The 27,286-nt window shown below is 51.4% G+C and overlaps 1 protein-coding gene across 2 annotated transcripts in view; it reads right to left on the bottom strand.

Annotated features, from left to right (window-relative positions):
* The window catches only part of TRPM7 (transient receptor potential cation channel subfamily M member 7), a 2,599,208-nt gene that overhangs the window by 367,016 nt on the left and 2,204,906 nt on the right, over positions 1–27,286 (bottom strand). For both annotated transcript variants that reach the window (XM_069624956.1, XM_069624955.1), the window contains exon 29: positions 2,005–2,078. In XM_069624956.1, the coding sequence (XP_069481057.1) occupies positions 2,005–2,078 (74 nt within the window). The remainder of the gene's footprint in view (positions 1–2,004; positions 2,079–27,286) is intronic.

Raw genomic sequence — 27,286 nt, 5'->3', positions numbered from 1 at the left:
GGTGGGAGACATGAGTGGGGCCTGGTGGAGGCTGCCCCTGCACTGCTGAGGGGTGGGGGTGGTGGGAGACATGAGTGGGGGCCTGGTGGAGGCTGCCACTGCACTGCTGGGGGGTGGGGGTGGTGGGAGACATGAGTGGGGGCCTGGTGGAGGCTGCCCTTGGTGGCTGAGGGGTGGGGGTGGTGGTAGACATGAGTGGGGGCCTGGTGGAGGCTGCCCCTGCAGTGCTGGGGGGTGGGGTGGTGGGAGACATGAATGGGGGCCTGGTGGAGGCTGCCCCTGGTGGCTGGGGGGTGGGGGTGGTGGTAGACATGGGTGGGGGCCTGGTGGAGGCTGCCTCTGCACTGCTGGGGGGTGGGGGTGGTGGGAGACATGAGTGGGGGCCTGGTGGAGGCTGCCCCTGGTGGCTGGGGGTGGTGGGAGACGTGTTGGTGATCAGTAGTGCAAGGTGACATGTGGGTTGGCTGGTGGGCATGGCCATGGTGGATGGGTTGCCTGTGGGACATGAGCAGGGGTGCAGGGTAGTACCCTGTGGTGTGGGCTGTCTGCAGGGGCCGTGGAGGGTGTAAGAGGGAACACCTGGGGGGACCCACATGGCCAAATCACGTGTAGCATTCCCCGGCACCACCGAAATACATGTACCCTGCAGAAATTGCGTGTGAATCTTCTGCGCACATCAGAATACACGTACCCAGGCCAATCGCGTGTGGAACTTCCCGCGCACCCCAAAGTACACGTACCCAGGCCAATCGCGTGTGGAACTTCCCGCGCACCAACACCTACCCAGGCAAATCGCGTGTGGATCTTCCCGCGCACCCCGTAGTACACGTACCCAGGCTAATCGCGTGTGGAACTTCCCGCGCACCCCGAAGTACACGTACCCAGGCTAATCGCGTGTAGAACTTCCCGCGCACCCAGGAACATGCGCACACGCTATTCTTCACACAGCGGGTGTCCGTGTTTGTCGGTGCCCCTTTGCACCTCATTTGTCCTAGAGGGCCACTGTATGGGCCATTCATCATGGCTGTATATGGGTGCTTTTTGTTAGCGCACATTTTGGTGCACATTTTTTTCAGTCGCAGGGGCGCTACCGCCTGCTTTCTTGTGGCGTACTTGTTTGGCCCTGTGCGCGTCTTTGACCGTGCGCTGGTTTGCCCTATTCGATTCCATGAATACGGGTTGTAGGCAAGCGTGTGGGCATTCCGCGCACTTTCCTCCTGTACTTCTCATTTGACGCCCATATTTTCACGCGTTGTTCCCCATTCCGAGTGTTACGTCCTGTGTTCCGCCTACTTTTGTGATGTGCGCCGCGCTATGTGCGATTTCGCAGTGGCCGTGGCGCATGGTGTTGGATGACCTGTGCGCCGGCGTGCGCGGCGCACATTTTTAGCGCACATCCGATGTTTTTCTCGCGCACGGACTTCCATAAATCGCTGTATGCTGGTTTTCCTGCGATTTTCGCACTTGCACTGCGATTTTCGCACTTTTCCTGCGATTCGCACGTTTTGGCACCTCTGCGCGGGAATTTTCGGCGCACATTAATTCCATGAATCGACCCCAGAGTTTCTAGGACTTTAAAAAGACAGTTTCACAAAGCTTACATAGCAAGATGGCAAACAAAAAATAAAAAGAAGAAAAATCAACAAAATGTAAATGAAATGCAGCATTACCGTTTGGGATGCTCTGCAGATACACAACCTATTTTCATAGTTGAAAAATCACCCCAGTGTAATGCCCTTTGCAGAAGTGGGAAAGGTGCAGATTTTTAATGCCAGAATATTTTCAGGGGTTACTGATGGTCAACATTACATTTTAATCAGCTTGGCAATAAGGAGACACTACTTTATATAACAAATGGAACTAAGTAAAAAGCTAACATATTCTGTGTTGCAATGAAAGCTTATTTTAACAGTTCTAGAGTAGGTAAAATGTTAAGAGAATGAATATAGACCTACCGCCTAGTAATTAACTTTTGAGAAACGGACCACGTTATTGTATACACACCGTCAATAGAGCTGCTTTGGGGTCTTCCTGATTACGTTCTTCAACTTCTGATGATTTTCTTCTACTGCTATGAGCTGAAGAAAGATAATTATAGTTACCACATTTAAAGTCATCTGACAAAGCAGATATTTTAGTATTTAACTGTAGTGCCATTTACTAAGTAATTATTTTGCTTTAGGTTATAGAAACTTAAGGAAATAATTTGGTAGATCACTTGATTGTGTAAGCATATATACGGATGCCATTGGCCTGGCACATTCCGACTGAATATTTACACAAATACAATCTATTCAAATTAAAACACACGTCCTAACCTTTTAAAATCCAGACAATATTTTAACATAAGATCATACATTCTGTTTCAGAGTTAATGGCATTATGCACCAATGCTGTACCTAGTTATGGTGCATTGTTGGCAAATGTATGCAGAATAAAAAGCCATTTGGCATAACATGCGAGCAAAGGGAATGTACAAAGCTCATTCTTTGCATTACTATCAGAAAAGAATTACATTTGAAGACACTTAGATACATGGCATCAAAGACATCTCAAAGCTTTTGCGAATACAAATAAGTATTTTATTATCATTTTTTGTAAAAGAAATGAAAAAATATGCTAACCAGAAGTCATCAAATAAAATTACCACACTGTGAAGTTCAACAATGCCCTATTTATTTGCTCAGGTTGTCAAGATTTATGATGCAAGGGATGGTTACAGCTCTGCGAGCTAACCCATCGTCTATATGGAGGGTTGCGTCAGGACAGAAATGTGTTAGCGTCATGGTCATACAGTATCTATTCCATCCATTAACTTTGCATACTCCTTCACATCTTCTGCCTCAACTGCTCACTCCCAACTACATGAAGGCTGGCTTTTTGTCTGTTGTGGGTCTTGGGTGGCTCTTTACCCTTCCTGCTATAAACCTCAAGTGGCTTTTCTCTTGCATGCTCAAACAAGTCCTCAGCAGCTCTTCTTTCCCCTGTTGAGCTCTGGCACAGCCCTCTCAATGGAGGCCAGGTCCTCACTGTCGTACAGTCCTGATGTATTGGAGCCCAATTTTGATGCCGTAAATTCACTTTCTACCCTTTCCCCATTAACGTTTGTTGGGATGGAGTTGCAACATCCCAGGTAGGCAAAGAGATTTAGACTGCGCAAAACACATTAGCAGGCGGCCTAGTGCTAGCAGTTCTCATTGGGCGAGTAAGAATGCAGTATCCATTTGTAGTTAGCTTTGACACATATTAAAAGCATGATTAGGCAATACAGAAAGAGCAACAATGTAGTCACATAGCGGATGATTGCCTGGAGTCATGCGGCGATCTCGATCGAGAACGCCCAGAGGACACCGATTCGGACCGTTCTCTATGTGGCTCTTTCCGAGAACTCGACGTCGTCGAGTCTCGGTTGGACTTCGTATGTTTTGTGTGAGTGGTGTGTGAAGCGCTTGTGTCGCCGGGGGTCTTCCCCATAGCCGCCCTGTCGGACGACCTTCCGAGGTCGGGGACCTGCGCTCGGCAGTCTTTCGACGCCGTAATGCCCTCGCCGTCCGAAAGGACGGTGTCGCTGCCATCGCTGAAGGCGCCCTACGCTGCCATGACCGCCTGCCTGGCGTGGTGGGCCCAACGCTTCGTTGAACAGTCCTTAAGTGTCTTAGGTTTAAACCTACTACACGCTCTGCAGTTCGCCTTTGGGTGGTCCCTCGGCAAGCAGAGATTTCACGTGGCGTGCCTGTCGACCCAAGGGTATTTGCGATTGCACTTGGGGCAGAATTGAAAAGGGGTACCCTCCATACGCACCTTGAGGCAGCGGGCTGGTAAGTGTAGGAAATGTATAAGGTGTACCTATATACCAAGAGTGTAGAGTATGTCCAACCCCCCACTCTCCCTACTTGCAGGGCCGAGGCCAGCGGCCTTCCAAGGCCCGGGCCGAGGCCAGAGGCCTTCCGAGGCCCAAATCCATCGTGCAGCAGCCGACGGTCGAATTCTTCTCCAAGCCGGCGTCGAGTGTCGAAGTCCGACGTTGGGATGGGGAAAGGATGTAAATTAATCGATATATTTTAGCAAAAGTATGGCTAAGGCCAGGGGACTCCACAAAATGCTTCCGACCAGTATGGCGGAAAAAAACAATCTGAGGATCCTAGACGCGTGAGGGATCTTGGGTACAGTGGACGTCACACTAGAGATAGTATTACTGGCACGCCCTGTGTCGACGCCCATTTTCGAGTTTCGAAAAACAAACTGTAATACTCCGCAGCTTCCACTAGATTTCGGCCTATGCACAGTATGTGATCTAAGCAGATTCCACAAGCCTCAGAAATAGTGTTATGTTTTCATCGATGTGCTAGTAGGTAGCTGACATAGGTAAGCGTGTGGGTTCGAGTCAGAGAAGGAGACGTTACTTACCGTAATGTTCTTTCTATGGATTCTTCTCCAGCAGATTCCTCATCTGATAGATATCCTCATCCAGCTCTGCTAATCGGAAACTTTCCGACAGGGGCGCATAGTGGACCTCGACTCAGCCGTCGAGCTGTCTTGCTCGGTGCTCGAGCTTCGGCTCCAGACATGATGTTGGATGTCATATATATATACCATATCACTATGCCCCATACCTCAGGTCCCCCTTTTTCCCCCTTGCTAGAAGGCTGCAGAGGAAAACGATGGGAGACCAGGCTAACGGTCCGTAAAAATTGAAAATGGCAAACATTCCCAAAAGGTGAAAAACAACATGGAATAAAGCTCCCAAGAATTAGTGAGAAATGAGAAAGATTTTGTGTTGTTTTATTTTGTTTTGAAAAGCAAGCCACTGACCAGATATGAGCGATCACCTCAGAGCTATCACCAGACGTCCCTTCGCTTAGGTAGATGAGCAACCCCGTTACAATTTTCTGAGCTGGAATGGTTGGGAGCGGTGAGGAGGAATCTGCGGGAGAAGAATCCATAGAAAGAACATTACGGTAAGTCATTTCTCCATCAATAGATTGCTTTTCTCCCACAGATTACTCATCTGATAGACTCCCCAAGCAGTTAGGACCACGGTGATGGGCAGAAAGTGTTACAGTAGCAGGTTTTGCGGAACTGCCCTACCAAAACCTGCATTTGGCCCGGTGACAACATCCAGACAATAGTGCCTGGTGAACGTGTGCAAGTATGACCATGTGGCTGCACGACAAATGTCCCTAATGGGAACCCCCCTCTGCAAGACCGAAGAAGCTGAGACCCCTCTTATCGAGTGTACCCTGATGGCGGAAGGAAGCTCCCTGCCTGATTGGTAGCATTCCACGATGCAATGGATGATCCATCGGAATTAGAGTATGCTTCGTTACAGCAAGACCTTTGCAGAACAATGAATGGGCCACGAACAGCTGTTCAGATTTCCAGAACTCAGACGTCTTAGCTACGTAAAAGCTCAATGCTCTTTTGGAGTCTAACCAATGGAACCGCTCCTCGACAGAGGGATGCTGTGGAGGGGTAGAAGACCGGAAGGTCTATGGACTGAGAAAAGTGGAATTCAGATACGACTTTCAAAAGAGAGCCGGGCCTTACTTTCAGGGAAACCTTTTCCTGAAAGAAGCGTAGGAACGGGGGCTTGCAACACAAGACCTGAAGCATGCTAACTCTCCTGGCTGATGTAATTGCAACCAAAAACGCTGTCTTCAATGACAGCAGTCACAAAGAACAGAAATGCATGGGCTCAAAAGGAGCCGCCATCAAGAATGTGAGAACTAGATTTAAATCCCAGTCTGAGAAAACAGAGGGAGTTGGCGGAAACTTATTCACAAGGCTCTTCAGGAATTGGGCCACAACAGGGATTGTTAAGAAAGAACCTTGATCCGGGGACTTTTTGAACACAGATAAGGGCCCCACTTATCCTTTGACTGTGGTAAAATGAAGGCCTGCTGAGGCCAGTGACAGAAGGAACTCCATCACTGCAGTGGTGAGGCAAGAGATGGGATCAATCTCACATTCCCTACACCACGTCCCGACCCCCCGCCAAGCAAATTGTGGCCAGGCCGGACCCACCCAAAAATGCCAAATGGACAGTAAATCCAAATGGCTATGAAGTATTGCACGCCGTCACTGCACCCTACTCCCAGTATAGTCCCTCGGCTCCCCCCACCTGCGCCCATCACAGTCTCTACTCCCTCATCCCACTCCTAGGCCAGTACCTGTGCTCTCTCGACCCAACCCCACAGACCCTGAGCTCTCCAAACCCTGCTCCCACCACTATCCCATGGCTACCGCCCATCCTGCTCCCACCAAAGCACCTGGGCTCCCCCACCCTGCTCCCTGCACAGTCCCAGGGCCAGTGGTGGCTGGTGATTTTTTTAAGTGGAGGGGCATAAATATTTCCATCAGATATGCCATAGCGACCGAGCGCAGAGAGGGAGCCCGAAACAATCAAGAGGGATTTACAGGGATTTCCCACCATTAATTCTTTTTAAATAATGTCTTAAAATGTTGCATTTTAAAGCATACTTAAAAAAAGAAACATTGAGTAAAAAGGCAAACAGTTTACAATTGGCCTTGAGGGCCCAGGGGACAGGCATAATATTTTTGACTGGACATCTATGCTAGATGTCCATTAAAAAGATAACATCCCTGTCCCCTGGGGCACAAAGTGCCTAACACAAACAAAATTATTATGTTTGTATGCAAGGCGCTGGGGGGGGGGGGGCAATAGGGAAAGCATGATATCCAGTAAAACAATACCTTCCCTGTCCCCTGGGCTCCACAGCGCCTCAGAAGGAGAGCCCATTTTGGCAGGTGGTCAGGGGGATTGTGCAAAAAAGGCCTTTGTTGTACAACCCTACTTTCCCCTTCTATCCCCCACTCGCCAAAATCAGCTCAACCGACCAAAACAAACACACACACACAACACACACAAAGAGCAATCACCATCATTCACACGAGCAACCATCATCACCATACACTCACTCATAACACAAGCATCCACGCATCTGCGCACATATTTAAATAAAAAATAAATTAACATAAATAGAGTCCTCCGCGTGGGTGCTGAAAGGCCCGCTCCTGGCTGCTCTGTCGTATGTGCAAGGAGGCGCAGGAGCTCCCCCTCGTACATACAGACATGCAGTGCCCCAGCCAGCGTTTCCAATGAGCTAGGCAAGGCTGGCGAAGCAAAACGCCTCCATCCTTGCATGGCTCAGCGAGCATGTGCGGCTGGGGAACTGAACTGAACGGTCAAAGGGAAACAGTGTTTCCCTGTGACAGCTCGGCCAGCCCAGGAGCACTTCCTCAGCTGGAAAAAGCAGCTGACGGAGTGCTCAGTGTTTCATTGGGCTGGCTCCTCGGCTCCTCCAAAATGAGTGAGGGGGCCACTGCGTTTGAGGAGTTACTTCATTATGCAGCTAGTAGTTTTGACCATTGTTGCTGAATAAATATTCTTTAAATATCACAATTTGCTTACATTTTAACAAAAAAAAACCCCTTGGCTACTATTCAAACTGTCTGTGACTAAAGGAATGAATATCCATTTGAAACTGCGGGACACTTTTTCATTGGTGCCTGAGACAGTTTTATGCTACAGTCTGACCATGTGAGCCGCCCCTGCCCATTTCCTCCAATCTTTTTTTCACATTTCATGCTGGGCTCTTGTGACCCCCCCCCCCACCTCCCACAGTTTAAAGACCACTGACCTACACAGATCTGGTAGATGGTCTGCATGCAGTCAGCAACACCTGAAGTACCTCCTCAGGTGGGTCCCAGACATCATATTTCATTCTCTCAAGAGCCACGCATGTAGGTTGAGGGACTCTGGGTTTGGGTGAAGTACCCAACCTTCCGACTGGGTCAGGAGATGCGGGCACCGAGGCAACCAGTGTCAGAGTACCACGTTCTACTCACCCAGTCTGGGTGGGGGGATCAAGATCATGATTGCTTGAAACCTCTTCAACCGCCTGGGACCCCATGGGATGATGGGAATCAGGAGGGTGGAGACAGGGGTTGGGTGGGGGGGATGGAGTAGTGGAGAGAGAAGGTCCAGTCCACAAGAAACGCGTCCCCCAGTGTGCCGTTTGCTCAGAATTCCCTTGAGCAAAACTGTCTGCACTTCTATTGGACTCTGTGCCAAACAGATCCACTGTTGGTGTACCCCGGAGAGAGAAGACCTCTTCTAGAGCTTCTTGGCACACAACCCACTAGTGTGAGACCGTGCTCTGCCTGCTCAGAGCATTCGCCAAGCCGTTCACTGTCCCCGCCAGATATACTGTCGAGACCGATATTTGGTTCTCCAGCACCAAGAACCACAGCTACGTCGCTGCTCGAGAAGGGAGCACACACCACCCTGCTTGTTCAGGTAATGCATGGCCACTGTGTTGACCGTTAGAATCAGGACATGCTTCCCTTTGATAGGCGGGGGCGAAAGCCTTAAGGGCTAACCTGATTGCTCGCAACTCTAGGCTGTTGATGTGCCACCTGGCTTCCACCACTGAACAAAGGCTCTTCACCTGCAAGTTCACGCAGTGAGCACGTCAACCTTTCAGAGACACATCCGTGACCCCTTGGGTCTGAGGCAAAGGAGGCTAGAAGGGTTCCCCTGCCATGAGATTGCTTCTGTCATTCTACCAGCTGAGGTCATTGACCACTAAATTTGACACCCTGAGGGAATCTGTGAGGGCTCCGAGGTACTGGTAACACTGACCTCACAGGAGCCACTGTAGGGATATCATGCACAACCTGGCCTCTTGCACTAGAAAAATACAGGAGGCCATGAGACCTAAGAGGCAGAGGAAAGAAGCCGCTGGTAAGGTGGCGTGGTTCCAGGTAAAAAGGTTCACCATCTGTGCAATGCTGTTGACTCTCTTCTCGGGAGGGAAGACCTTCCCTACCCGGGTGTCTAGGACTGCTCCGATGAATTGGAGCCTCTGGAATGGCGTCACATGGGACTTCTTCAGGTTCAGGGAGATGCCCAGCCTGTGCAGTAGAAGGCAGGTGTCCTCTAGATGAGACTAGACCTGTCCTGCTGACTTCACTCGCATCAGCCAGTCATCCAGGTATGGAAATACATGGACCCCAGATGAGCTGCGACTACCACAATGAGCTTGGTGAAGACCATTGGAGCGGAGGTCAACCCAAAGGGAAGCACCTTGAACTAATAGTGCTTGTCCCTATGAGGAACCTCAGGAACTTCCTGTGCATCCGATATATCGACACAGGGAAATAAGCATAGTGCAGCTCTATTGACACCAGCCAGTCCTGAAGATCGAGAGCGTGGAGAATTTCTCTCAACGTCACCATCCTGAACTTGTCTTTCCTCAGGAGCTTGTTCAAGGCCCTGAGGTCCACAATGGGACAGAGACCTCCTCCCTTGTTGGGCACCAGGAAACACTGGAAATAACAACCTGATATTCTCTGTTTGGGAGGTACCTCTTCCACTGCACCCTTCAAAAACAGTGCTCGTAGTTCTTCTTGGAACTCCTTTCCTGTCTGGACTGGAGGCGATGGGGGCCTGTCCGGTGGTTTCCTTAAGAAGGGCAGGCAATAACCCATCCAATGAGCTGCAGCGCCCAGGCATCAGAGGTAATCTGCTGCCACTGGGGAAAATGCAATGCCAACCGCCCACCAACTGGTAAGTCATGAGTGGGGAAAATCCAAGCGGCTTGGAGGGCGGAGCCGCCCCCGCCGCTGCTTGTTGGCCTCTAGAACCCCCACCCCTGCCCCTTCCGGGGCACGAGAAACGCTTCTGGCCCTGCCTGGCCTGAAGGAGCTATGCCTTCCTGATGTAAGGTAGATAGCGCCTGTATCCTCTACCTCTAGAGGCAAATCCGAAGGCAGGTTTTGCCCGCTGCGCAGCTAGGCCCAGAGATTTCGCGGCTAATTTAGACTCCTTAAACATTTCCAAACAGTCATCTACCTTCTGGCTAAAGAGGAACTCTCCCTCGAAAGGCATGTGCAGGAGCATATTCTGGATGTTCGGAGAGAAGCCAGAAGTTCTGAGATCTGCTCGTCTCCTCAAGACTTTCGCCGACCCCATCGAACGGCCAACACAGTCGGCCACGTCCGGATTAAGTGGCATGTTAAGTTCTGTCACAGGACCCTCATCCAACATCTCCGCCATTTCGTAGCCCAGAGTAAGCACTGACATGGACTTCAGACATAGGATGGCTACCACCCTTTCCACTAGGGGCCAGAACTTAGCATGGGTGTGATTGTAGAGCTTACCTTGCTGAAGTTCTACATCGGGAGACGTGTACAGGCTGCTGGTATCAGGGAGCCCTTGGCGCAGTGCCAACAGGTCTGCATGCTCGTCGAAAAAGTAGACGCCTCCCGACCCTGTATATATGGTATCAATGTCCCCTTGGTCATCACCCTGGTTGACGCCGAAGATTTACGCAATGGATTTGAAGAATCCTGATATGGAGAGAAGGACAAAGGAGCCATCGCCGATAGTCAGCGGCAAAGATTTCTCTTTCGATGTCAATGGAATGGCCGTCAGTGCGTATTGGGGCTTGGGCAGATGTCAGGAACGTCGGCCTCTCAGCGCTCTCTCAAAGGGTGTCGGGCACTGATGGCTTCTGCACCTGTTTCGGCGTTGAGCCTCAAGGCTTCCCTGACGCCGACAATGTGGCGTGCCTGAGGTCGGGAGTGCAAAGCGTCGCTTTCGCCGCCTGCTGTTCAGGGGGCACACCCGCACTTGCTTCAGTCTGTGTCTTAAACATGACCACCATTTGGCTCTTGAAATCTTCCCACTCTTTTCGAGTGGTAGGCCCAGCCGAGGGCTTACCTTTTTCCGACAACGAGCTGGATTCATGTTGATGTTGGTGGTGCCTCTTTTTCTTATGTAATGAAGACAAGAAAGAGTGGCTCCTCGAGTGTGACTGCTTTTTGGCCTTCTGCTGATGCTTTTCCTTTTCTTTTTCAGGTGTGGGCCCTTCAGTCTCAACCCGGGAGGACCGGACGATCAACCACACCAGGGATTTCAGAGACGGTCTGCCCAAGGTCGAATTTGGCAGCCCGCTCACGAATGAACTTCGAGTGCATCTTGGAGCACGACGCACAACCTCCATGACGTGATCCATATCCAGACACCACAGACAAATGCTGTGCGGGTCGGTCATTGACATATTAGAATGGCAGTCGGTGCACCTTTTTAAAGCCCGAAATCCAGGGAGCAGACATGTCGCGGTCAAGGTTTTAGAAAAATAATTACAAATTTAGTCAAATGCAGTGTCGAACACCCAGTGTCGTGTTCTTCACAGCAGCGTGACGAGCACGCAGAAAAAAGAACCTGAGGTATGGGATGTAGTGACGTGGTATATACACGAAGTCCGACGTCACGTCTGGAGCCGACGATCGAGCCCTGAGCAAGATGGATCGCCGACTGAGTCGAGGTCCACTACGCCCCCTGACAAAAAAGTTTCTAAGCAGCAGGGCTTGACGAGGATATCTTTCAGTTGAGAAATCTGCGGGAGAAAAGCAATCCACTGAAGTCTGTCATGTTGGAATTTAAGGCACGTTATGGGATGTGTTTGTGAAAGTACGATAAACAAGCCTAACGTGGAGATGCAGCTCCCGTCCAGTTGATTCAGAGACGAGTCCCCCTTACATCCCCCAGAGAGAAGTTATACTGTCAAGGACACAGGCAGCCACGCTGTGCCAATAACAGTTAATTGAGTGCATCAGCAGATCGGGGAGTAGCAGGAAAAGGAATGTTAGGTCCAGGGAGGAAGGGTAGGTATGCGCCTTGTGAAGGTTGAATTCATGTGACTAGGTGTGAAGCAGCAGCGCCTCGACTGGTGCCGCGGCGTGAAGCCGACCCGCACGAGTCAGGAGGCGCTGCCGCGTCCGCGGGGAAAGGGAAACCCGCGGAGGCTAGCCGCGCGGCTAAAGCCGCTTCAGGTGGACACGGCGGGGCCGCGGAGGAAGCCGCTATGTGCAGCCGCGGCGGGGCCGCTCGACACTCACCTGTTCGCCCCAGTCCAGGGGGGGGGGAGCGGTGTTCGCGACGGCACCAGGATGCGGGGGAGCAGCGCCCGGCTCGCTGGCCCCGTGCTGCTCATGACGCTGCCGGAGCTGCACGTTGCAGGGGGGGAGGGCCCAGCCTCAGGACGCGTCCCTACGCGTCGCGGCCACAACCGCATGGCCAACACCACCGCCCTCCACCACCAGGGGAACGGGGCCAACACCACCGCCCTCCACCACCAGGGGATCGGGAAAAGCAACACACTGGGATGGCAACCCTTAAGAGAGGTGGGACCATGTCCCAGGAACCAATAAGAAGGGGGTTGACTCAAACCCTCAGGGATTGGTGGGGGCTTGATACCTCCAGCTGTGATAAAAGAGCGCCCAGGGAGACTAATGGGTTGTTCTCATTACACAGGACACGGGGAGGAGAGAGGAGAGCGAACCAGAGTGGTGGGCCTATCCGGACAGCGGCTCGAGATAGGACCAAGCCAGGCCCAACGCTGTTGTATTACAGGAGGACAAGATACCGGTGAAGCTAACCGGGAGGACTTAACAGTTTTTCTTTCAGCATCTGCTGCCTTAAGCCAGAATAAATATTGTTTTAGCACTCGTCTGTCTCCGGCTATAATTCCACACTTCACACTGGCGACGAAGGTGGGATTCTGGACAGCGCGATGGAGTCGTTGATAAAGACCTTGTCTGAGGGCCAACAACAATTGCAACAGATGCTACAATTACAGTCCCAACAAGCAGCTGCCGATCGGCAAGCCTTTCAACAAGCCATACAGCTGCAGGGCTCTATATTGACCACCGCACAGGACAACCAGCATGAGGCCATGTCCCGTCTCACCGATGCAGTGGCCAGCACTAGAAATCAACCACTGGTGCCCTCGGCCCTCCTACAAAAGTATAAGGACGGAGAGGATCCCGCCTTCTTCTTTACTAGTTTTGAACGTATAGCCAGAAACGCACAGTGGCCTCCTGACCGGTGGGGTCAGTACGTCGCCCCTCTACTGTCCGGGGTGATGCAGGGCGCCTATCAGGCGGTAAACCCCAACGGCAACACACCGTACGGGGAGATCAAGGCTGCCGTACTAGACCGCTTGGGCCTGGACGACGAGGCCTATCGGATCCGACTGAGGGAAACCAGGCTCAGGACCGGGGAGAATCCACGCCAGCTGTACTATAGGATAAAGGACCTAGCAGAGAAGTGGTTGTTGGCTCCAAACCCCGCTAACCAACCCCTAATCGATAAAATCATTCTGGAACAATTCGTCGAAGCCCTGCCCGGCCAGATGCAGAAATGGGTTAGGCAACACCATCAACCCACCCTGACCGAGGCCGTGGATATTGCATCAGCATACCAGAAGGCAGGCCACTTCCGACTACCAGCTACAGGGGTATCGGCCCGCATCGCCATCCCGATATCCGACCCCCATATGATTAGGGGTAACCGAGCCTTACCCATAAGATGGAGACCTCCCGATGAGAACAACAGGAGACCCGAAGACAAAAGACCAGGAAACGAGGAGAAGGCCCCAGCACCGACCCCTGGTTACAAGCAACCGCAGTGCTATGAGTGCAACGAGTGGGGCCACATCGCCCGGTTTTGTCCCAGGAGAAGAACAGTCGAACCCATGGACATCGGCTATCTGACCCCGATAGACGAGAACGGTGTCCCAGGACCATATGTGGTGGACGTTCGAGTCGACGGCAGAACATCACGTACCCTTTTGGACAGCGGCAGCAGGCAGACCGCCATATCACCAACCGTGAGTAACGCTCCCTGCTTACCTAACGTAACCGTACCTATCCGATGCATTCATGGGGACACCAAATGTTATCCGATGAAGGATGTAGTGATTGACTTGAATGAAACCTCCTCTCCCTTGAGGGTTGCCGTCCTACCTTGTCTCCCAACCCCGGTGGTAATTGGGACCGACCTCCCCGGTTTCGGTCAGACATTAAGGGATACCAGGGAGGGGCAGTCCCCGTCCAAATCCGATGTTGCAGGAACCGACCCCGTCTCCCAGGAACCCCCACCCGGGCGAAAGAGGAGGACTCGGATGGCATGGTGTCAGGCCAGTTATATGACCCGGCCTATCGACTGGAAGCTAGAAGACAACGAAGACACCATAAGGGGGGAGACCCTAACTGACCCCACCCTACGAGTGGCCAGAGAAAGGGCCGCCCGGGAAGGGGAACCCAACATCGCCAGAGGCCCAGGGTTTCTACTGCGACAAGGTCTCCTATACCGTAGGTATAAGGGTGACGACGACGCCATGAAGGAACAACTGGTGCTACCAAAGAGCCACCGGCTTATAGTGCTACAACTGGCCCACAACCATCCCTGTGGAGGTCACATGGCCTCTCTTAAAACCCAACAAAACCTACTAAAGAGGTTTTACTGGCCCGGCATTTATGGGGAGGTTGCCCAACACTGCAAGAACTGCCCCACCTGCCAATTGACTAGCGGGGTTCTACCCGCAAGGGCACCACTACAGAAAATGCCCCTCATTTCAATCCCGTTCCAGAGGATCGGCATGGACATAGTGGGACCCCTGGAACCAGCCAGCCGTGGTTATAGATACTTACTGGTCGTAGTCGACTACGCTACTCGATACCCCGAGGCCTTTCCCCTAAAGGGAACATCGGCCCGGTTGTTATGCGACCAGCTAATTCCATTCTTTGCCCGAGTAGGGATTCCCTCCGAGATAATCACCGACCAGGGGACCAATTTTATGTCGACCCTCTTAAAACAAGTATGTGGACAGTTCCAGATCAACCAGTTGAGAACCTCAGTATATCATCCCCAGACTGATGGGCTGGTAGAACGTTATAATCAAACAATCAAGAAGATGCTAAGAAGGGTGACGGGACCAGACGGAAAAAACTGGGATCGGGTGATTCCCCTAGTGTTAATGGTGTTAAGAGACACCCCCCAGTCGTCCACCGGTTTCTCTCCCTTCGAGCTCTTGTTTGGGAGACAACCTCGAACAATACTAGACCTGGTTAAAGAGGAATGGGAAACCACAGAAGAAGTGTCTTTAACCGAGTATACAGAGGAATTAAAGGAACACCTAACCGCACTACGTACCCTGGCCCAAGATAACCTTGGACGTGCCCAAACAACTCAAGAAAGAAACTATAACAAGGGGAGCCGTATGAGAACCTTTAACCCAGGGGACCAGGTATTGGTACTCCTGCCCACCAGCACCAATAAACTGTTGGCTAGATGGAGAGGGCCGTACGAGGTCACTGAAGTACTAAGCCCAGTAACCTACCGGGTACACCAGCCTGATCGTACCACCCCAGAAAAGGTCTATCATATCAACCTTCTAAAAAAATGGAATGAGCCTCTTCTGGGCGCCTTTGTATGTATCGAGGAAGCCAAACCGGACGAGATCCCGAACACCGTTCCTGATACCCTGAATTCAGTCAATTGGGGAGACACACTAAACCTCGAAATGAAGACGGACATCAGGAACCGGTTGTCCCCTTATGCTGACGCCTTTTCCGCCTTACCTGGAAGAACCGATGTTCTTGAGCATGTTATCAAAACAGATCCCGGACCACCTGTGAGGCTTAGACCCTACCGGATACCCGAAGCCAGACGAACCATCATCAATTCCGAAGTGGACGAGATGCTAAGGATGGACATCATCGAGCCTTCGGTCAGCGTTTGGTCATCACCCATAGTGCTTGTCCCTAAGCCGGATGGCTCGGTTCGTTTCTGTATGGACTACAGACAATTGAACGCGGTGTCCCGATACGAAGCCTATCCGATGCCTCGGATGGACGAACTCCTGGAGGGCCTTGGAGCAGCCTGTTTCTTAAGCACTCTCGATTTAACCAAGGGCTATTGGCAAATACCCCTTCGCTCCCAGGACAGGGAGAAAACTGCCTTTTCCACCCCACGAGGCTTGTATCAGTATAAAGTCCTACCCTTTGGTCTCCACGGGGCTCCCGCCACATTCCAGAGATTGATGGACATCATACTGAGACCGCATACTGGATACGCCGCTGCCTACCTGGACGATATTGTGGTGTACAGCCAATCCTGGGAATCGCATCTGAACCATCTGGAACAAGTAGTGGCTTATTTACAGAAGGCAGGCCTACATATCAACCCCAGGAAGACCACGATGGGAACCAATGAAACCAAATATCTGGGCCACATAGTGGGTGGGGGAGTGCTGAAACCGCAGTTGTCCAAAACACAGGCTATCCAAGATATACCGACTCCTACCAACAGGAAACAAATACGAGCTTTCCTGGGATTGATCGGGTATTACAGAAGGTTTATCCCTGACTTCTCCTCGATAGCCGCTCCCTTGACGGATGCATTGAGACTCAAGGGGAATCCCAACCTGACCAACGACCCGAAGGCCTTGAACGCCATAGCACACCTAAAACAAAGGATCACGTCCAACCCGGTCCTCTGTTGCCCGGACTTCCGGAAACATTTATTTTTACAAACGGACGCCTCAAACCAGGGCCTGGGAGCTGTGTTATCGCAGAGGAATGGGGAGGACCTGCAACCGGTGTGCTTCATCAGTCGGAAATTGTTGCCCCATGAAGCGGCTTACTCAACCATTGAGAAGGAGTGTTTGGCCATCAAGTGGGCTGTTGACTCGCTCCGATACTATCTGTTGGGTCGCCGGTTCACTCTGTACACCGACCATGCACCCCTCCAGTGGCTGGCCCAACATAAGGACACGAACCAGAGGGTCCTCCGCTGGTTTCTCTCCCTTCAGCCATTTGATTTCGTCACATTGCACAGGCCTGCCAGGTTTCAGCTGGTGGCTGACTATCTGTCTAGGTGTTCACCCTGGCCCGAACGGCCTGGGATTGGGGTGGGGATGTGTGAAGCAGCAGCGCCTCGACTGGTGCCGCGGCGTGAAGCCGACCCGCACGAGTCAGGAGGCGCTGCCGCGTCCGCGGGGAAAGGGAAACCCGCGGAGGCTAGCCGCGCGGCTAAAGCCGCTTCAGGTGGACACGGCGGGGCCGCGGAGGAAGCCGCTATGTGCAGCCGCGGCGGGGCCGCTCGACACTCACCTGTTCGCCCCAGTCCAGGGGGGGGGGGAGCGGTGTTCGCGACGGCACCAGGATGCGGGGGAGCAGCGCCCGGCTCGCTGGCCCCGTGCTGCTCATGACGCTGCCGGAGCTGCACGTTGCAGGGGGGGAGGGCCCAGCCTCAGGACGCGTCCCTACGCGTCGCGGCCACAACCGCATGGCCAACACCACCGCCCTCCACCACCAGGGGAACGGGGCCAACACCACCGCCCTCCACCACCAGGGGATCGGGAAAAGCAACACACTGGGATGGCAACCCTTAAGAGAGGTGGGACCATGTCCCAGGAACCAATAAGAAGGGGGTTGACTCAAACCCTCAGGGATTGGTGGGGGCTTGATACCTCCAGCTGTGATAAAAGAGCGCCCAGGGAGACTAATGGGTTGTTCTCATTACACAGGACACGGGGAGGAGAGAGGAGAGCGAACCAGAGTGGTGGGCCTATCCGGACAGCGGCTCGAGATAGGACCAAGCCAGGCCCAACGCCGTTGTATTACAGGAGGACAAGATACCGGTGAAGCTAACCGGGAGGACTTAACAGTTTTTCTTTCAGCATCTGCTGCCTTAAGCCAGAATAAATATTGTTTTAGCACTCGTCTGTCTCCGGCTATAATTCCACACTTCACACTAGGGCATGGGCTTCTGTGATATCAAGAGGCGGGGTGAAGATTTAGAGCACTACTGCCATCACCCGAAAAGTAGTCATCCTATCTGAACTGCAGACCTTGCGCTCCAGGGACCAATAAATAAACGAAATTCAAACATAGGAGTGGTGCCCCGATCACGTTATTCATGGGCACCTGGGATCCCAGAGAGATAAGGGGGAGACGTGATACGGCTGTACCGTGATATGGGATTGGAGGAGGAGAGGTGATGACAATACATTTATATACAAGTGCAGGAAGCTGTCTGTGTGTGCCACAGTATCTGGTATAAAGAGGAGGCCCATTGTATTATCCAAGCAGAGTTGACCTCGTTATTCACACTTTGATCAGGCTACGAAGGAGGGTTGCACATCACGTGTTGATCAGGAATATTTACTCGTTAGAGAAATTTATTATGGTAACAATGTACCTGTTAGTCAATCAACTCCTAAGTTTCCCAATGACGATGTAGCAGGTCACGTGTTTAGGGGAATGTGTTCTGGATGTGTGGCAAATAGGGTAATGGACTATAGGGGAAAATTGGAATTATATATAGGTGTTAGCCAATGGGGAGTGTGGGATCATGTTGTAATCTTTATTATACATAGTTTTGTTAATTAGAGGTTTTCCGCTATGAAGGCTGTAACTTCTTTGGATGCTCCATGCTAGTTCGGTTCTACGGGACCGTCTGATACTTTTTGCATGAAATAAAATTTTGTTTCCTTGCAAACGGTGCCTCGATTATTTGGCCTACTTGGAATTGTTTTTTAGCGTTCAGGTTTCGGGTCATTCACCTACACTTTGAGGCTAGATCCTTGACCCCCAACAGTCTCATGTGCGGTCCTGTTGATTTCTCCATGTTGTAGATTCCTAAGATATCCATGAATCCTGAATCGTGTCATTACAGAAAATGGGGCTTACGCCGCTGTGAAGATGGATTTCCAATTCCACCCTGTGGGTGGATTTTAGATGGCCAACCTATCATGGTGAACAGGAATAGGTGACAGGGAGACACTGAAGTCTAGCCAACCCAATCAAAGCACACTAGCAGAGCGGCATGGAATAGACTTAAGAGGGGTGTGAGTGCTCTAGGAGTATGATGAGTCCACACTGAACAACAGCAATAAATGAATGTTACTCACTGTAGTGACTAGAGTACTCAGTCAATAGTCCCCTTTTCTCCATCCTTGTGGCGTCCCACAACATAGGGACAGTAACAGACCCGTGGCAGAGAAAAATTGAGCTTCCCCTTTAAATTTAGTATAGAGCACGGGGGGCAGCCCCAGGCATAGGAACGGCCCCCAATGCCCTGCCCTCTGGCACCTCAACTCAGTCCCCTTTTTAACACATCGGACACTTAGATACCAGACTACACTTAATATAAAGCCACTGGCATACAAGCGGGGGAAGGTAGGTGTGACGTATGGAGGAAGGGGACAATAAGTACTCTAGTCACTTCGGTGAGTAACTTTAATTACTCATACGCCCTGTCCCCTTTCTTCCATTCTTGTGGGTGATTCCACCAAATAAGACCATAGGGTGGAGCTGTGACAACCTACCTCATATTTAGGACGAAGAAAAAAAAGGCTCTTCAGAACCGCCTGACCGAACTCCTAAGAAGCATGCCTCTGAAATGCGACAGCCGTGGCCTTCGTCCTGACCGGAAAGGCATGAATCCCCTCAGGAACGGGGATGCCCATGGCCGTATAAGCCTCTGAGACCTGAAACATACAACGGGTGATTGAAGCTTTGAAAGCCTGGGTGCAGAGAGACAAGCTCCTGAAAGTAATGAACAATGCCTCAGTCCTCCTGAAGCATTTTGTCTGTGAAAGCTAGAACGTAAAGACTCTTGAGGTCCAAGGAATGCAGAGCCCTTTCCACTTCCGACTGTAGGTTCGGGAAGAACACCGGCAGATAGATTTCCAGGTTCAAATGGCGTGAAGAGACCACCTTGGCCAAAAAGTGCGGATCAGTGCGCAAGATGACCATGTTGTTATGAAACATGGTGAAGGGCTTGCACAATGACAAAGCCTGAAGCTCGCTGACCTTCCACACAGAGGTGAATGCCACTAAAAGTACAGTCTTCAGTGTCACCAGCTGGGTGACCATCGGCTCAAAGGGTTTGCGTTGCAAGGCAACAAGAGCCACATTGAAATCCCAGACCGGATGCGGCCTATGCACTGGAGGAAAAAGCCTGGACAATCCCATGAGGTGGGCCTTAACCACTGAGTGAGCTACTGAAAAAATGTGCTCCAGTGAAGCAATGACCGCCAAATAGGTGTGTCAGGTATCCAGCTGAACGCCCGAACGAGTCAGATGAGCGAAGAATCCCAGCACATCATTCAGGGAGCAGGAGACGGGGTCCAGCCCATTATCGCGAGACCAGTGGCAAAACCTAGTCCACTTGCTCTTATACTGGGATAAAGTCGACGGCCTCCTGGTCTCCTGTATGACATCCCAGTTGTCATCCAGAAATTGAGCATGCAACAGTCTCAGCTTGACAGGAACCAGGCTGCTAGGGCCAGCCTGACTGGGTCCGGGTGCTCTACTGCCCTGCACTTCTGTGTCAGGAAGCTGATGGGGATCAGAAGATGGAAAAGTCCCTGGGAGCACAACTGCAGCAGATCCGAGAACCACACTCTCGTGGGCCAGTGGGGGGAGGGGGTAATGAGGATAGGCTGCAGCCTACCTATGCCTGTAATTTGCAGAGGGTCCACTGGAGCAATGGGGGAGGAGGGAACGCATAACACCTGCGGTCGTTCCAGCAGATCTGGAATGAGTCTCCCAGAGACCCCTAGCCCCGACCAGCCAATGAAGCAAACCGTGTGCACTTGGAATTCAGGGGAGATATAATCAAGTCCAGATCCAGAAACTCCTAGCGCTGGAAAAGGTGCAATAAGAAGTTGATGTGTAACTCCCACTCATTGGTGTTGAACCCCAAGCGGTTCAGCTGGTCCGCTTGTGCAATGCTGTGCCCGGGGAGATGGACCACTGAAATCCAAATCCCATCCGTCAGGGCCCATTCCCAGATCCAAACAGCCTCCATGCACAGGAGTGGGGGAACGAGTGCTTCCCTTGCTTGTTAAGCTAAAACATTCGGCCTCATTACAAGCTTGGAGGTGGACATGCTGTTTTTAGCGGCATGGCTAACCTCAAACTCGGGTCCGTGTCTCGCAAAAGGGGACTTACTGGGCCATTCCAACCTTGGAGGGCCCGGTAACCATTCATTCCAGGGCCAGTTCACCGCTGCCTCGGGTGAACTGGCCCTGACCAGACAGTCTTCCAGATAAGGGTATAAATGATGGCCCTCTAGGCAGAGGAGACCCGCTACCGCATTCATCAGATTTATAAACACACGGTGGGCCGAAATGAAGCCGAAGGGCAGCACCTTGTTCTGGAAGTGGAACAACATTATCGTGAACACTAGAAACTTCTGATGCAGCTGGTAAATGGGGACATGAAGGTACGCATCCTTGAGGTCTAGGGAGCACATCCAGTCCCCTGCGCACAGAGATTCTGCTATGTGCACAGAAGTAATCATCTTGAAGCTTTCAAGCGGTAAAGACAAGTTGAGGAATGACAGGTCCAGGACTACCCTCAGGCCAGCTTGGTTGTTCTTGGGTACTGCAAAAATCCTGAAGTAGAAACTGGAGCCCTGTACGACTGAGGAACTGGTTCCACCGCCTGCATCTCCAGAAGAGAGAAAATACCATAAAAGGAACAGGACCCTATCTGACGTAGAGGAGGAAAGGATGGCAGAGGAAAAAAGACTGAAGCCCGTGGAGAATATAGAAAGGATCCAAGGACTCTTGAAATAATGCTTCCAGCTGTCCCGGAAGAGAGCAAGACAGCCCTCCACTGGGGAGCTGTGTTCCCCGAGGTCACTGCTTTTTGGTGTCTGAGGTGGGAGCAGAAAAAAATGCGCCAAGTCCTCTGCTGGTTCCTTCTGTTGTCGCTAGGCGATCCGTCAGGCCTTCGCCTACCACGGTCCCGAGACCCCTTGAAGCCGGTGAAAGCACAGGTTTTGAAGTCGGCTGGCTGAGGGAAGGACTTCTGCCCTGGTTTAGTCAGGATGGCCAAGGAGTTGGCGGTTTGTGTGGAGGTTTTATTTGTCAACTCGTTATCGGTGGACGAATGAAAGAGGTCCACGCCCTCAAAGGGCAGATCTAGGATCTGTTATTGCATATCAGCCGAAAATGTTGTGGCATGCATCCACGCCATCCAGCTCATCTCGAGCCCCCAGGCACAGCCCTATGCTGGCTGTGTCGATGTGGGAGACCAAAGACTCCATGAGGTCCTGCGCAACGGCCTGGGCATCCGCCAGACTGGCCTAGAAGGTGGCTTGCCTCTCCAGGGGGAGGTCAGGCAGATACTCCCCAAGCTGCCGTCACAGCTTCTAGTTAGCCGTGGCTAAAAGGGCATCGACATTGGCCTGCCGCAAATGAAGCCCTGATATGGCATAGCACTGTTTGCCCAAGGACCTTCCTTGTCCTCTTTGGACAGACAACTGGAGGAGGCTCCCAAGGAGGAAGACGACGAAGACGATGGTTTAGAATGGAGTGAGGCCACGGCCACCACAGAAGAGTGTGGCTGGGGATGGGAGGCGAGGAGGAAAAACTTGTTCATCTGGGAGTTGGTCCTGGGCTTCTGCCAGATCCTTCTCAGCACCTGCAGGACATCATTCTGGAGGGAAATGCCAGAACTGATTGTGGTGCACTTGCCCAAAACCTCTGCTAGCACTGCCGACTCCTGGGGGGCCTCCTCAAGCATGGGGACCCCCAAGAACTCCACAAGGCCCTTAAAGCGGTCATCAAAGGCCTTAACAGACACTGAGGGTTCATCGTCCTGGTTGTCGTTATAAACATTGTCACCCCCCCCACTTTTTTACAGACGATGGGAAGTCCAGTCCCAGGGACACAGGTGCCGACGGGGTCCTCCCTTGGTTCGGAACCGAAAACAGTTGTTGAGGCATTGGTGCTACTGGAGGATGCAGAGCGATATTGAGAACTGGCACGGCCTGGACCGAGGGAGGGACAGGCACTGGCACCAGCAGTCTTGGAGGAACAGGCAGAAGGCCCAGAGGAGGAGGGCGGGGAGGCACAACCTGCAGGATCACATTCTTTACTATGCCCTTGAGGAGCCCCGTCATCTGTGGGGAACGCATAAGGAGGAGGAAGCACTTGAAATAACGGTCTTCGCAAGCCGCAGGTCCCGAGGGGGTCGGACCACCGAAGCGCTGGGTCTCCGCTCCTGATCGAAGTGCCGAGGCATCTGAGGCGAGAAGCCATAAAGCTGCGATGAGTAGATGTATCCCTGAGGAGACAAGTGGTCTGTACCATACAGTCTGCTGCCCCTTCCAGAGGGAAGGTTCTGGGACCTTCTCGCAAGGCCCAGACAATGGGCGAGAGCACAAGAGGGCCCTGTCTCTGATCCAAAATGGATCTCTGCCACGTGCTTATCCATCATTTTAGGGCCTTGCGCCACGCCCTGGGTGTGAGGGTGTGAAGGCCCCATGCCACGAGCTGGCTCAGACATGGGGAACCCGCCTTGGGCCCCGAACCCGAAACAGAAGCGCCGACCTCAGAAAACGCTCGGGTAGGCGCCGAGCCCTCAGGCTGGCTGGCTGGTCATCGAATCGCCCTGACTCAAGACCTTGGAGGGAGCTCCGGTATGCTGTGCGCCCTCTGCAACTACGCCTGTACTCGTGCAGGATCGTGCTAAGACCTGACTCTTGGAGGTAGAACACGAAGATCCTTTACCCGTTGGGGTCAATAAGGAGGATGAATTTGATCACTCTTCCGAGGACAGCCCGGTCGCCTTAACGGCCTCAGGTCTGCCCCTGGATTTCCAGAAGAGCCCCCGGGCGCCATTGGCATGGAAGCCGGTAGCCTTAGCGGCCTCGGGCCTGCCAGAATCTGAAGACAAGGAACGCTTGCCCGTGCGGACCCCTGGGAAGGAGTCTCCACATTGAGGAGCCGTATAAAACAAGGGGTCTAACCTTGTCTTGAAATGAGGTCCTGGAGACAAGTCCTCAAGGTGAGCTGGAGGAGAAGTGTGGAAGATCTCCCTTCAATGCGTCAACCGATTCTACAATTCCAGGTGATCAAGAGTGCTGCAAGCCACGCACGCCTTCCCAGTGGAGGTCGGGCCCCAGGCACTCAAGACCGAGCACATGGGGGGTCCGAGGTCGGGAACAAGCAGTCACAGGACGCACATCCCATGAATCCTCCTGCAGCCGAAATGCGATGGGGGAGGCGAGGTACCTATGGGAGGGGAAGAAGATTGAAAAACAAAACAACGTGGAGCAAGCGGAAAGTTAAAAAAATCTCTGCACCTAGCTGCCAGGTCTGACACCGTCCGAAGGGAAAAAGGGAATGAGGTCAGGTGCCGGAGAGTGCGGTTCTCAGGAGGCATTCTGACGCCCGGGGCCACGCCCCTGTGTGCTATACTAAATTTAAAGGGGAAGCTCAATTATTTGCTGCCACAAGGATGCGGGGGACAGGACGTATGAATATTCCAGACAGGTAAGTACAAAAATATACAGTAATTTATTATGCGTTTTAAATACACGCTAAGCAAATGAAACCTCTAGAAAAATATTGTCACACACTTAAATTATAAAAGATCTATCCATTCACCATTATGAGAAGAATTCATTTGATTAAGTAACCAGTGTAACGCAGGTAAGCACTCCAGATGCATGAAATTCAGTAAAGACACTTTTAGACCTTTAGAGGAACCATAGAAGAGTTTCCCTAACACTTATTAAGTCCAGCCCACAGATGGTTTCGGTGCGTGTGCCCTAAAGTCATAATTTCCAAAGTTATACCTTTCAGGTAGGTTTACTAAGAGATTGGACGATGCCAGTGGTTATGATATGAAAGTCAAAAGATAAGTAAAGTTCAGATAAGGAATTCACTCCATCCCAGAAACTAGGAAGGCCCAAGGAATGTGAGTGCAGAGGTTCTTTTCAGTACCAGGATTTTTATTCGGTCCTCTGATTTTGATTCCAAGCACCTTTCAGCTGAACACCCAAGCAATAAAAAGGTGAAGTCTTCTGTGGTGCAGGTGACCTCAGGACACCTCTCGGAAGCATAAAACACCTATTGCAAAGGGCGTCACCAGGGTCAGTTGGCGCTAGGTGGTCTTCAATGGCCGAACAATGAAGCAGTCCCACCACAGCCTCAGCTGATGCAAAAAAAGATTGAAAAAGCAGGAGCTTGAAATCTTGTAGACAAAACTCCAAGTTCCAAGGATTCACTCAGAATGGTGACAGCTCAAGGAAGTTAGACCAGTAGGGAGCTGGTCAGCCCAGCGGTTGGTTCAGGAACACCTCCAAAGGCGCAGGAGACACTGATACACTCCAGCAAGGGTCGAGAGTGGTTGTTCTCACAGGTCCAGGGGACAAAGCACCAACGAGGGCCTTCTTGAAATCAGGACTGAGGAGCAGTGAGTCATCCTGGGTTGTTAGCTGGAAACTTAATCATAACCACTGGCATCTTCAATCTCTTACTAAACCAACATGTGAAATGTAACTTTGGAACTGGTGACCTTTGGGCACAAGGACCCCAAACCATCACAGGGTTGGACTTTATAAGAGCTCTGGAAGCTGTTCATAATTATTCAAAAGTGACTTTTCTATTTCTAATGCATCTGCGTACTTAGCTTTGTTGCAATGGTTATTGAATCACATGCTTTACTATATCTCCTATGGGTGGATGTATATTGCATACATATATCTGATGCTTGTATCTGCTTACATTCACATGCTTTGCATAGGCCGACATCTAGTGGCCGGTGCAGAGTATTGCATAGTCTGTTTTCGAGGTTCAAAAAGGGATGCCGACTGTGCGTGTTTGTAATACTGTCCCTAGTGTGACGCATACTGTACCATGGTCCTTCACGCGTCTAGGTCCCTCAGATTGTTTTGTTTTTGACAAGAAGGAGCATGAAGTGTATGCGTGATTGCAGGAAATAAAGAAAGGTGTTAGTTGTCTATGTACCTTTAACTCCAAGAGGGGAGGAAGGGTGGGCGCATGTGAATCTAAGCAGCTACAAGCCTCAGAAATAGGATAACATAAGTAATCTATTCCTTCTGAGGCTTGCCGATCTGCTTAGAATCACATGCTTTGCATAAACTAGCGAGCGGTACCTGGAGAAGGTGGTGGGTTGTTAGAAAATAAAATGTAAAATAGATGTTTCAACACAGCCAGACCCCCTTGTATGTCAGCTTGTGAATGAGAATCTTAGCAGTAATGGTGTGTGGAGGTGTGACTAGATCTCGAGTAGCAGCCTTTCAAATGGCATCTAAAGGTACTGTGAAAAACCAGAGGATGTTTCACTGCCTAGACCCTGGGGATCCCTTACTCAGGTGGCCAGGGCACGGCCATCGCCTTTGGATTAAGACCCTGGGGGTGGACGAGTGCAGGAGAATCACTTGGGTGTGAAGTCTTCATGGAGTGGGAGTAGAACATCCGATGGCGAGACATGGTATCCCCCCTTTCCAAATACCCCTGTTCCATCCTATTTTATAGGATATTCCAACTTCCCAGATCCCCCACCTTTCCTACACAAACTCTGATCCTAATTACATACACCTGGTACCTATTAGCTCTCCCCACATGGTTAAAAGGTGAAACACTGAGACACACTCTGAGCATGTTGGTGCACGAGAAGGAGCAGTTCTTCCAGGGTGATGGCGAGCCAGGCGGAGCAGAGCGACAGGCCGAGCTACGGAGAAACCTTGGACACCCCTGCGAGAGACCGTTATCCCCGAAGGGCTTTGAAGGTTGCGCAAGGAAGCCCAGCTAGAGAGAAGAGACGCACCCCTTTTGTGTTTCCTGGATCCCAGCCACCCTCCCGTGTGAACAGCAGAGTTGGGGAGGTGCAGCAGTAGTTATGGTATCAGCCTTGACAAAGCCGTGAAAGAAGAAAATGAGTTAACGCAGGCGGTGAGTTGATGAAAGCAATGAAAGTCCGGTCTGTGTTAAATGAAACTTGACGGCAACAGTATCCAACGAATTAAGGTTCTGCGTGTGCCAATAAGACGCGAGAGAAAGCTAAGCATTGTAAAGAACTGTAAATTAAAGATAACAGAGTGGTCTGGCAACAGAAGATTGCCCAATCGAAAGTCTCTGTGAAATGTCTGATGCCGTAGAAGCAGCGGGAAGAGAAGGAAACTGAGATGCAAGATTTGAACTGTTAGGTTTGATCTCGGTAGAAACCTGGATGTGAGAGATATCTTTGAACTTTGAAATAAGTACTGCGCTCGAATCTACATTTACCAAGGGGCCTTGGTGTAGAAAAGAAAAAGTGGCGTTTGAGGAAAGAAGGTCGAAGTGGTCATGGTGAGGTAAAAGCAAAAGCCTTGCAGTTTTTAAAGCCTTCGACAGTGGAAGGAAAGTGAAAGTAGACTTGAGCCTGACAGAGGGAAGCCTATGAAAGTGTGATTGAAGCTTGGGGAGGGGAACCCTTATAAATTGTGATTTAAAGGTTTGAGCCCAGCGGAGGGAAACCTGTACTGAATTGTGGTAACCTGAAGGAGACAAACTTCTGTTGTACTGTATTATAAGCTAAAAGGTGACCTGGGCTGGAGTGAGAGAAAGACGAGAGGTCCAGCGGATAAACTAGTGACTTTTCA

The sequence above is a fragment of the Ambystoma mexicanum genome, chromosome 11 (genome assembly GCF_040938575.1).
Source record: "Ambystoma mexicanum isolate Mex_15411 chromosome 11, UKY_AmexF1_1, whole genome shotgun sequence".
Classification (NCBI taxonomy): Eukaryota; Metazoa; Chordata; class Amphibia; order Caudata; family Ambystomatidae; genus Ambystoma; species Ambystoma mexicanum.
Note: the sequence above shows the minus strand (reverse complement) of the source record. Positions and strands in the feature narration are given on the sequence as shown.